The 13,345-nt window shown below is 29.0% G+C and overlaps 1 protein-coding gene across 1 annotated transcript; it reads left to right on the forward strand.

The window, feature by feature from the left end:
- Positions 1-12,524: 12,524 nt before the first annotated feature.
- Positions 12,525-13,345, forward strand: LOC8282183 (arabinogalactan protein 14). Its single transcript, XM_002523379.4, has one exon. The coding sequence runs from the start codon at positions 12,693-12,695 to the stop codon at positions 12,864-12,866; it is 174 nt and encodes a 57-aa protein (XP_002523425.1). The 5' UTR covers positions 12,525-12,692; the 3' UTR covers positions 12,867-13,345.

A 13,345-nucleotide genomic window follows, 5' to 3' on the forward strand; every position in this document is an offset into this window, starting at 1 on the left:
GGCTGTGAAAACTTCAAAACTCTCAAAGCCTTTTTTCTATTTCACAACTTAAAAAACTCAAAGGATGATTTTGCTATTTCAATTCAAAAGAGAAAAAGAATGCTAAATGCAGATTTATGTAATTGAACAGTTTAATTTCATTTTGGTTCTATTAAATCTTGCAATTTTCAATTTTGATACTTTAGTTTAAGCCCTTTTTCAGTGTTTTTGAAAAATAATTATGATCTGAGTTTTTTATTACAAAAACAATTAAAATAAAAATTAATAATTATTATTTAATCAATTTAATATTTTTATTTTTGATTTAATTTAATAGATATTTTAATATTTTTTATGATAATTCATATATTGAATAAAAAATATTTAAATATTATAAAGAAATAAAATTTAAGTGTATATTAAGTAAAATTAAAAAAGTTAAAAATGTGCTTAATATTAAAAAAATAAAATTCAAGCGATTCAGAAGATTAAATAGAAATAAATAAAAGTGTTAAATTGATTAATCGATACAAATTTAGATACATAATTATGCATTTAGCTTTAAGTATGGTTTTGCCAATGTTAAAGATTATTTGACCGTTATTATTATTTTAGTTTAAATAAATTTAATGATAAAATTATAATAAAATATTTAATATTTATTTATAATTTCTAAAAATAATAAAAATTTAATTTTTTATTTTTAGTATTTTACAATTTTATTAGTTCAATAAAAATATTTACTAATTAATTTTGATATTATATAAATTAATACTATTAATATAATTGATATTATTAAGTTTTAGAATTAAAAATTATTACATAATTAAAAAATTAAGTTATAGAAAATATAATATTAAAAATATTATTTTTTAAAATTGAAATATTTAATTAAAAAACTAATCTATTAATTAATATATTATTAAAATGTATATTATTACTTAAGATATAATTAGAAGAATTATCTAATTAAAAAATTAATTTTTTAATTGATATAATATTAAAATATAATTGATATGATATTTTTAGAATTAAAATTATTATTTAATTAAGAATGTAACTTATTAAATAATAAATTAATAAAAAATAATAAAAATTACAAATAAATTTAAATTTCATGTATCAAATATAAATACACATATCAAAATATAAGCATATATGTCAAAAGAAATCTATGTTTTAAAAGTTAATATAAATAATTAATTAATCAATTATTATTAACTTATATAAATATACATTTATCAAAAGAGAGTTTAGTTCAGGTGTTGAGACTAAGTTATCAAGAGCATCTCCACTAATGTCTTTTATTTTAAAGAGCATAATTTATATATTAAAAAGCATCTTAAAGAATATTTAAATATAAAAAATAAAATATTTTATTTAAATCCAATAGATTCTATATGTTGTATTTTTTGTCTTACTTTTTCGTAGGCGTTAATAGTTTTAATTTTTCTTTTCTTTTCTTTTTATCTTTTATCAATAAAAAATAAGAATTACAAATATCAATTAAAATCAAATCATAAAAAATTGTATCGCATTTATTAAATCTAAAGTAGAAAGCAAAGTTTGACTCTCTACCTATAAAGAGTCAAATTGACTCTTTAATTTATATTTTAAAGATTAAAGAGTGCATTGGAGTGTCATTTTATAATATGACTCTTTAAAATTATATATATAATATTATGGCCCAATCTGTGGGCCCGTGACCGGCGCTAAATAATGGGTAGGCGTAAGACTACCGAAACCCGTAGCAAGCATGACTAATCAAAACTCAATTAAAATATAATTTCATCCAATATACCAATAACTTATTTACTAGTATTCATCCACACAATTACAACAGAATTTATACCGATGGCAGTCAACACTGACAAGTGGCAGCTGGACATTTCTAGAAAAAAGAATAATAAACTCGATGGTATTTTTTTTAAAAGGTGTTTGAAATTTTATGGTCTTTTCTAAGAAGAAAATAAAGAAAAAATAAAATAAAATATAACTGGATATATATGGGGGAGTATTGTGATATATAAAAGGAGTTGTAGTAAGATTAGGACAAGTTTGATTAAGAGAGTATTTGGTTGGATGAATTATTTAAGAACTTATTTTCTTGGTTTAATTGGATTTCTTTTAAATAAATTCTAATTAAAATAGAATATATCATTTAAGAGTTTGGATGAGAATAAATTGGTGGGGAATATAAGAGAGTGTTTAGTTGAAGAATTAAGGGATTTTTTTTATTTTAATTGGATTATTTCTAATTAAAATATGATTTCTCTCTTAATTATCTTAGAAAAAATTAAATGGTTATAGAATTAATTTTTGATGGAATATTTTAAAGGATATTTAGAATTTAAAATCTATTATTTTATTTTGTAAATATTAAATTATTTCATTATTAATTAATTCTTTCTCTATTATTTTTTTTATTATTCTTAATAGATGCTAAAAGTAATTTTTGAGATATCTATCCACATAGATAGGGCTTTCAATATTATTGTATGTCGGACAATTATTTATACCCAAATTTAGCACTGGCTTAAGCCCATTAATTTTGGTCAAGTCCATATAGAAAGCCCATTTGATGTTGATCTAAATCTTGAAGCCTATGGATTTTGACCCATATATTCTGACCCGTGTGTAAATCCTCGGCCCACTAGCCAAGAGTTGGTTTGATAATCCTTAACGATTATTGACATGTGATAAATGAGGAAATGGAAATGTGAAAAATAGTTACAGAGTCTTCTAGAAGCTTGAAGCATGTTCTTGAAAAGTGAGAAGAAAGAAATACAAGTGTCAGCCAAGGAGAAATGGTGCGAAAGTAAAGCATATCCATGGAAGAAAAAAAAACATTTATAATGTGTGAGACATGAAGTTGAGCAGAAGCAGAAAATATAGAGAAATAAGGCCAAGAAATTGAAAAGAGTAAGGAAGTGAAGCAAGAAAGTTATATCATGAACATGTGCAAAATGTGAAAAGCAACAGTACGTGTTTTCAATGTGGGGAGTTAATTGAGGACCAAACCAATAATGAAGTATATGTCAGGGCATCTCTCCATCCATGGGGTAAGGATCCCTTAATGAGAAATTTGTAACTAACCAACCAACCAAAGTGTATAAACTTTATCTTTATCATTTATCTTTAGATTAGAAAACTATCAGTAGATTAAAAAAATAATCTTTAGTCTAAGTAATCCTCAGCTTTAATTTACAGTACATTCAAAGCTCTCAAGTGTTCATCAGCATTCAATTACATCCGTAAGTTAATTACTTTATGCAAATAAATCTCTGAAGCTTTCTAGACTGTTTCAGTTTATATTTATTGCACCTTATTCCTTAGCTTATATTTTTCATCGTCGCTCTTAGCTTACAGTAATTTAGTTCATAACTTTATTCCTTAAACTCAACTTCACATTCTTAGCTCATAATTATATGCCCATAGTTTAATCTTACATCTTTAGCTCATTATTGGCTTAAATTTTAGCTCATTATTAGCTTAAATTTTAGCTCATTAATTAGCTTTGTGTGTTGATTTAGCAAAACTGCATCAACTTAGTTAAGAAGCCTAGATAATCTAGATTCTTTTATTACATGTGCAATCATCTAGATTAGAAGTCAAACGCTCGCGCACTTTACATTTATTGCATCCATATAAATTTGTTTGAGGTAGTCAGCCTTTGGCATGCTCAGCAATCCATTGCACGTGAAAGGATCGAATACTTACCAAACAGGATAAATAAAACAATTAAAAAAAATTTATGATACATTTGAGAATTTATCGGTGAATATAAATATTAAAAAATAATTCTAATTTATATGTATGTGATATTAAAAAGTAAAAGTAGTAAGAATTTTAACAATTTAATTTTTTTAAAAAAATAATTATTATATAGACGTCAGCAAACTTATTAATGCAATAAAATAGATATAAATTAAAATTAATAAATATATATACTTCTAATGTTTATTTGCCTTAGTATATAATAAAGATAAAAATTTATAATATTATATTATATAATTTTTATAAATAACTAATATAGAAGGAAATAAAAATAACATAAATATCAAAGTTTATATTTTATACTAATATTATTATAAACTAAATAATATATAATATATAAAATAAAAATTTTAAATATAAAATAAATAAAATAATCACACAATAATATAAATAAATTGTTAATTTATTAATATTGTTATATAATATTATTCGCTTTAATATTTATTGATATCATATTTCAATAAATAAAAAATAAATTAAATTAAATATAAAAACGTGGGCACCCACAATGACCTAACGGGAATCTTTAAACATTTCTCCCCTCTTTATATTACGACACAAAATGTGTAAAGAAATTGAAACATTCTCTTTCAAAACTATTTTCTTCAACCCTTTCAATTGGAAGTGCATTCTAGTTTGGTTGGACTAATTATATTGAGATTTTTTAAGAAAATTTGAAAATATTAAAAAGCACGTTATTAGAAATGCCATTTTCTGAACAAACTATATGCTTAAAAAAAATTATAGAAGACCTAACCAGCATTATGGAATACTTTGTGAAGAATATGAAGCTTTAAAGAAAAACACACTTAATAAAAAGTTCTGCTACAAAGATATTTATAATGGCTGGCTAACAAATCTACCACTAAACACGTTGCTAACTAGATACTAAAATTCAGCTAACTAATTCATATTCCTTTGGCATCCCTTAGGAATAGGTCTTTATTAAAACTAACTTATCTTTAAAGACTACTTTAACAAATCCCTCCTGTAAACTGTTATGCATCTTGCGTGCAGTTTACCTCACATGCTGACCATACACCGAGTTGTTTTCTGAGTCGTTCGAAGGTTTCCAATTTCAGAGCTTTGGTCATGATATTTGCAATCTGATCTTCTGTTGAACAATGCACTAGTTCCACAATTCCTTCATTCGTAAGATTACGTAAAAAATGAAACCTTACATCGATGTGCTTACTCCTCGCATGCGATCTTGGATTCTTAGAAAGCTTGATAGTTGAGCTATTGTCACAAAATATTGTTGTTCTTTCATTTTGAGGATGCTTGACAGTTTCCAGTAGTCTTCTCATCCACACTCCCCGCAGCACATACCGGTTGTTGATAAAGTTACGACCGGCTGCTTTTTAGACATCCATGCTACAGCTCCACCTTCTAGGAGAAAAACATATCCAGACGTACTCTTACGATCATCAAGATCTCCTGCATAGTCACTATCAGTGTATCCAATTAAAGTTGTCTCCCCTCCCTTCTTGTAGAAAACTCCCAGATCAAGAGTCCCTTTAATGTAATGAAGAACTCTCTTTGCAGCCTGCAGGTGTAAGTGTGTAGGATTTTCCATAAACCTGCTAATCAAACCAGTAACAAACATAAGGTCAGGTCTGGTTACAGTTAAGTAACGAAGGCTGCCTACAATCTGCTTGAAAAGTGTTGAGTTGATTTTGATTCCAGATTCATCTTTCACAAGCTTTATTCCACGAACAATTGGATTATTCACAGCATTGCTCTCTAACATACCGAAACGCTCGAGAACTTCTGCAGCATACTTCTTTTGGCTAATAAAAATTCCTTCTTCATTTTCCAACACTTCTACTCCAAGAAAGAACCTCATCTTCCCAAGATCAGTCATTTCAAACTCCTCCATCATAGATTTCTTAAAACTTTCAAACATATTAACATCATTGCCAGTAAAAACAAGATCATCCACATATAAACTGATAATAAGAATTCTATTATCTATACCATGTTTAATAAAAAGTGTATGTTCGAAATTGCACCTTTCAAATCCTTCCTTCATGAAGTATGCTTCGATTCTTGAATACCATGCCCTTGGAGCCTGTTTGAGACCATAGAAGGCCTTCTTTAATCGATACACCTTCTGCTCCTCTCCTTTTCTTTCAAAGCCTTGTGGTTGACTGACAAATACTTCCTCAAGTAGTTCTCCATGTAAGAACGCACTTTTCACATCTAGATGATATAGATTCCAACCCTCTTGTGCAGCAAGCGCAATTACCAATCGAATGGTGTCCCATCTTGCTACTGGAGCAAAGACTTCATTATAGTCTACTCCATATTCTTGTGCGTAACTTTTCGCTACCAATCGTGCTTTGTATTTATCCACCTTCCTAAGCTCATTGAACTTAGTTTTAAATACCCATTTGACACCAATTTCCTTCGCATTCTTTGGCAGCTCCACCAACTCCCATGTCTGATTTCTTTCAATGGCCTGAATTTCTTGATTCATTGCATCTTGCCATTTTGTACTCTTCACAGCTTCTTTGAAATTAACTGGGTCTATGGCTGTAAATAATACCCAGTTATTGACTTCTTCTTCCTCTAAGGAACTCAAACCACTTCCACTAACATAATCATCTAGCCACGTTGGAGGTTTGCGCACCCGATCTTGTGTAGCTGCTATATCTTGAAGCTCATCTTGCACAGCTTGTGGTGTGGCTTCCTCTTGTTCTTCCTCACCAGCAGACTCATCATTCTGCTCATCGGCTTCATCTCCTTTTTCGATTTCGACTTCTTCCCAGTCTAGAGTACCTGCTCCTGATTGCTCATGGTTGTTATTCTAGTTTCAACTTTTATTTTCTTCGAAGATAACATCTCTGTTGATAATTATGCGCTTAGATATCGGATCATAAAGTCTGTAAGCCTTAGATTCTGAGCTTACTCCAAATAGCACACAACTGAAGCTTTTATCATCCAGTTTGACCCTCTTCTGATTAGCTATATGAACATGAGCCACACACCCAAACACTCTGAAGTAATCGACACTTGGTTTGATGTTGCTCCATGCTTCTTCAGGAGTTTTATTCATTATTGCAGCTGTGATACTTCTATTCATAACATGGACACACCATTGAACAGCTTCGGCCCAGAAAATCTTTGGTACTTCTTTCTCCGATAGCATACTCCTCACGTTATTCATAATAGTTCTATTTCGCCTTTCTGCCGTGCCATTTTGTTGAGGCATGTATGCAGCAATTAGCTGCCTTCTGATGCCATTTGCTGCACAAAAGCTATTAAATTCGAGAGATGCGAACTCCCCTCCTCTATCTGTACGCAAACAGATTATGGATTCTCCACTTTCCTTTTCCACACGCTGTTTGAACCTTTTGAAGACGTCAAAAGCTTCAGATTTCTGACATAAGAAATAGACCCATAACTTACGAGAGAAATCATCAATCAAAGTAAGTATGTACCTCTTTCCACTATTTGAAGCTGGTGATATTGGCCCACATATGTCTGCATGAACCAATTGCAATCGCTTAGAAGCCCTCCATGAGCTTTTCTTTGGCATTTTTTCTCGATGCTGCTTTCCGATTAGACAATGTGTGCACAGTTTTTTATCGTTTGTTGTAAGATTAGGAAGGCCTTCCACTAATTTCTGATGTTGCATGGTCTGTAAGCTTTTGTAATTCAAGTGTGCGAATCTGCAATGCCAAAGGTCCAGCTTGTCTTCAATGCCTACCGTTTGAAAACATGTCGGAGCAAGTGACACCGAATTTGTCTTTGTTAAGGCTGATGCAGATAAAACAAACATCCGATTGGCTGTCATTGCGGTCTTCATGATAAGCCCTTGGCGTTGATGATAGAGTCTGCATTCACCATCTCGAATTAAAATTGCAATGCCCTTCTTTTGCAGTTGCCCTATACTCAGAAGATTGTTCTTCAATTCTGGTATGTAATACACATCCGTAATTACTTGTACGAGACCTCCGACTTTCAACTTCACATTCCCCTTGCCTGTGACTGCAATTCTGGTGTCATTTCCTAATTTGACAGTTTGTTTGAAGCTCTCATTAATGTGTGAGAACCATTTTTTGTCCCCACACATATGATTAGAAAATCCGGAATCTAGAAACCATACATCCTCCTTTGCTTCCCGCATCTCTACATGGGCCATGAGGACAAGTTCTTCCTCACCTATCTCAGCATACTGTGCCTTATTATCCCACCTCGGACACTCATATTGGAAGTGTCCAAGTTGGTGACATTTGTAGCACTTAACAACGGCCTTGTTGAATGCATGCCTGCCTCTATCTTTGCCTCGTCCTCGAGCAGCACTGCCACGTCCTCTCCCTCGATATCCATATCCTTCATCTTCGGTTGCAGCCTTCAACACTTGATCCTCTTCTCGATCTATTCTCTTAAATTTTTGCTCATGAACAACAAGCGAGCTTTGGAGCTCATCAATGGTCATAGAGTCTGTATCGTTAGATTCTTCAATCGACACAACCACATATGTAAACCTGTCAGTGAGCGTTCTCAAAATTTTCTCAACCACTTTTGAGTCTGGCATCACTTCACCGTTGCTCCTCATTTGGTTTGTGACTGCCATTACTTTAGCAAAATACTCAGTGATAGTATCACCCTTCTTCATCTCAAGAATTTTAAAATCTCTCCTTAGAGTGTTAAGTAGAGACCTTTAACTCGAGCATTTCCTCCAAACTTGCTCTTCATGGAATCCCAGACGATCTTTGAGGTCCTCCGATCAAGTATTTGTTCAAAAACAACTCGATCAATTGCCTGATACAAATAATGCTTCACCTTGTGATCATTAGTTCTCGCTTCCTCTAGTTGTGCTTCCTCTTCTTCTATTAGCACAAATCCCACCATAGGTTCTGCAAAACCTTTCTCAACAAAACGCCATAAACCCTTTGCTCTAAGCAAATTTTCCATCAACTCGCTCCAATGGTCGTAGTGGATCCCATCAAAATGTGGAATTGTAGTGAGACCCTTCTCGTCACTTGACATTTTTGCTTATAAAAGGCTCTGATACCAATTTGTGAAGAATATGAAGCTTTAAAGAAAAACATACTTAATAAAAAGTTCTGCTACAAAGATATTTATAATGGCTGGTTAACAAATCTACCACTAAACACGTTGCTAACTAGATACAAAAATTCAGCTAACTAATTCCTATTCCTTTGGCATCCCTTAGGAATAGGTCTTTATTAAAACTAACTTATCTTTAAAGACTACTTCAACATACTTATATTAGTTATAAAGTAAAATTTTATTTAATATAAAGAAAATAATTTAAATTTAAGACCGTTTACTCTTAAAAGCAAATATTCTTACCACTTAAATTAGATATCAATTATATGTTATTACACTCTTTTAAACGCAAAAATTTACCATTTTGAGCTATGTCTCAAATATAGTCGGTTTGAGATTTAAAACTGTATGACAAAAGTTTGGTTTTTAAAAATTTTATTAATTTTAAAGTTTACTAAAAAAATAATTAATATTTTTTAAAAATAATAAATTCAATGAAAGTAATTTGTATATAAAAAATCAATCAATATTTTTAAATATCTAACGGCAGTATCAAAAAGCATATATATTGGTTAAAGAAGGTTGCTAAATTAATTATTATTTAAAAAAGTTTAATGAGCATATTTTTGTCATCCATACATTAATATTGGGACAAAGGGTGAATTTTCTTTCAGAATTTATATTTAAGAGTTAAATATATTTAATTTAAAATTTTTAGTAAATAGTCTTTCGAACTCATATTTAAAAATTAAATACATCCACTTTAGTTTTCTTTAATAAATAGCTATTTGAATTTGTATACAAGGATCAAATATATTCAATTTAAATCCTTTTAAAAAATAAAATATTATTAGATTTTTATATTTTAATTAAATAATAAAATTTTAAAAATAATTTTTATTTCATTAATTTATTAGATTTTTAAGATGTATTTGACTCTTGGAAGGACATAAATCAAGAGATTATTTATTAAAATATTTAAATCTTAGACACAAATTCACAGCTGAAATTGACTCATTATCCATTACTGTTGTACTATTTAATTTAGTTTATTGATCTTATACTCCCCCACTGAGCCATCTTTTCTTGCTGTTGCAAATGGGTGGATATCAATCAGAGGGCTCACTTTTGTACACTGTAATTCAAAAGCTCACTTTCTCTTCTAATTTAATGATAGATATATCTTACCTTCAGCACTAAGGAATTTTAAATAAATCTATAAATATAAGTAAAACAAACCCTTTTAATAACTTTAATATTACATGTGTGTCCCTATGAAAAGTTAATTAAGAGAAAGAAATTTGCAATTATAATCAATGTAAGACATATGATTTTAAATCATCCCATGTTTTTCTTTTGGTAAGTTGAAAACTTTTTTGTTATTTGTTTTTTTTAATAGTGCATCTAATTTATAATTATCATACCAGTTGTTGTTTTTTTTTTTTAATTTTCGCTGACAACCTGTTAAATTAGTTGTTCAATTCTGATAGGTTAACCAATAAAATGAATTGCTTTTAATCCAACATTAATATTTAATAGATTTTCTTATATTTATTACAAAAATAATGACTTATTTAGTGAGTAATTGAGAATTTTAACTCAAAAAACTTCTTCTTACTTTAATCAAACTTGGAGGGGTGAAAATAACTTTTGTGGGTTCATCATAAAATGCACAAATCAAACAGTCATTTATATCCTTCAGTTTGGGTTTCAAGCAATAAATTTTATGTTTTCCAAAGATGACATGGACTAATGATTTTCCTTAATTCTATCATCCAAATGTATGAACAACCTCTTACTATCACATTACTATGCATTTGTCACTGTACTAAATTTAATGTAATAAACATTACCAAATTAAAATTCAACTGTTTTTTGTGTTATACAACCACAAGTACATATGATAATATTGGTGCTTTGTCACTTTCACATCTTGTCATAATTATTGGGTTTCTAATTTATGGAAGGAGGGATAGTAAAGGCAATTTGACTTTTAATAATAGCTTAAGTCTCAATGCTTCTTTAAAGGCTCCAAGAACATCTTTACAATGATATTCTTTTCAAATATAGTTTTTATAGCAAGAGAAATAATGTTTGTCTTTTTAGTTTAAAAATTAAAATATTTTGGATGTTAATTAATAATTGCAAACTTAAAATCATATGTTGTTTCTTTTTGTCAAAGCTTAGGAAACAATATTTAACAGTTCCACAAGATTTCAGAAAAAAAAAAAAATCTATTTTCTTAAAAGAAAAATAGCAGAAATAAAAATACTCTTTGTTTCATTTATGCAATGAAGAAGAATAAATATTTAATAATTTGATAGATTTTTTAAATATAGAGAGTGGAAACCAAATTAATCATTTGGGTAGCCAAGTTGCTTTCATGATTATTGTTATCATCAATAAATAAGTGATTTGATGGGAATAATTTTCATATTTAACTAAGTTATTTATTGCTATAATAAGAGGCAACTTTATATTTATATAAATATCAATTAATATAATTTTTACTGAGTTTTAGAATGCAAACTACATTTAAATTTTTTTAAGAATTTCATTTAAATACTCGTAATTAGAAAAAGCTAAATACATATTTTATTTTTTTGAATTTGTATTGATAATTCAGTTTAACACTTTAATTTTCGATTTAATTTAACATATATCGTAATTTTAATTTTTTAATATTTAAATACTTTTAATTTTTAATTTAATCTAATATCCACATATATATACTTTAATAATATTTAAACACTTTCATGCAATATGTGTGAGCATATTAAATAAAGGCACATATTAAAAATATAAAATATTATAAAATAAATAAATTTTAAATATAATTACATCGCATTAAAAATTAAAATATTAAATTAAGTAATCACTTAAAACTAAAGACCATATAGCTTAAAAGAAAACAAACTCATTTTTAGTTGATACCATCCTCATAATATATCAACTCTAAATTTAGGACACAAGCAACAAGATAAAGATTAAAAAATTAAAAGAAACTATCTTTTATAATTTTGATTAGTTTATTCAAATATAATTCTAAATGATAAATTAAAAATTATTATTTTCTTTCTTTAATAATTACAATTTAAAAAAAAAAAAAAAAAAGAGACCCCCTCCAGAATACAACCTTCTGCCAACCAGACTGTGTTTCTTTCCCATTCAACTACACAGTGCCAAAGTTTGTGAAACTTTTTTTCTTTTCTTTATGCCATGTGACACTGCTCAAATTTTTCTAATTAACTAACTTTTAGGAATAATTACTTTAGCTATTTAATGTAACTAAAAAAAGAATCCCATTAACCCAACTTTATTTATTATTATTATTATTATTATAATTTGGGTCCATGATTAAGACCACAAAAACCATGTTGGGCAGCACATGTTAGGTTGGCATATATGAAAAGAAAAGGAAAACATTCATATCCAACTAACAAAACCTTTTAAAAGTTATGAGCCTCTCATCAAAACAACAACTCACTCTTTCTAAGGAAAACCTATTGTAAATTTCTGACTTCCCACACAAACATTTCACAAAATAACAAAAATAATAATAATTATAACAAAGGAAAAGAAGTCGTGAACAAGAGAATAAAACTCCAAAACAGCGGTTGAGACAGACAGCAAAAGGTGGGGGACCCATATATGCCAGCTGTATGGCAACCATTTTCATCCCTTCTTTTCTCCTTCTAAGACTTTCTCTCTCTACCCCCCCTTTTATATATATATATTACCTATTTTATTACCCAACACAAAAGCTTCAAACTTTGCTGTTGTTTTCTTTTCTCTACCATTCCTCTTTCTTTAAGCATATTCTGAAGAAAACCCATTTCCAAAGAGGAATTCTAGAGTCCAATTCTCCCTTCAAAACTCTTTCTTCCTAAGAAAAAAGAAAAGTACCAAACAAAATGGAGGCAATGAAGATGAAAATTTTTGTTGTGATGATGGTTGTTTTGATGGCATTGCAAATGGCAGCAGCAGCTGATGCACCAGCTCCAGCCCCAACCTCTGATGCTACTACCCTCTTTGTTCCCACATTCTTTGCATCTTTGGTTGCTCTTGCTCTTGGGTTCTTCTTTTGAGCCATATTTTGAAATTTCTCTAAATATGTAGCATTTCTTTTCCCTACCCATTTCTTTTTCCCTCTTTTGCATTACATTCTCATTTGTACACTCTTATTTTTTCTATATCCTTCATGGGCATGGGAGAAAGAGAGAGAGGGAGGGAAAGGAATTGGTCAAGGACTTGTTTAGTAAGTATGTTTGATTTTGGGATTATATATATATTTTTTAATTTAATGGTGTGTGTGGTTTAATTTTTATGAGTTTGTATTATATTTAGTGACTTTTATAATTCTTGTGCCAATTTTCTTTTTAATAATGGGATGTGGGTTTTGAGAATTGAAGCTATTAAGGGATTTTATGGGAAGAATTAATGAGATCTTGTGGTTTAGAAGGGTGGAGCATTTGATCCATTGATGTATTATGATGTATCTTTTATTATTTTAATCTCACTTTGTATTTGTAATTTATTCTAGCAATAAATATTGTTATTGTATTAA

This window comes from Ricinus communis, chromosome 9, assembly GCF_019578655.1.
Source record: "Ricinus communis isolate WT05 ecotype wild-type chromosome 9, ASM1957865v1, whole genome shotgun sequence".
NCBI lineage: Eukaryota > Viridiplantae > Streptophyta > Magnoliopsida > Malpighiales > Euphorbiaceae > Ricinus > Ricinus communis.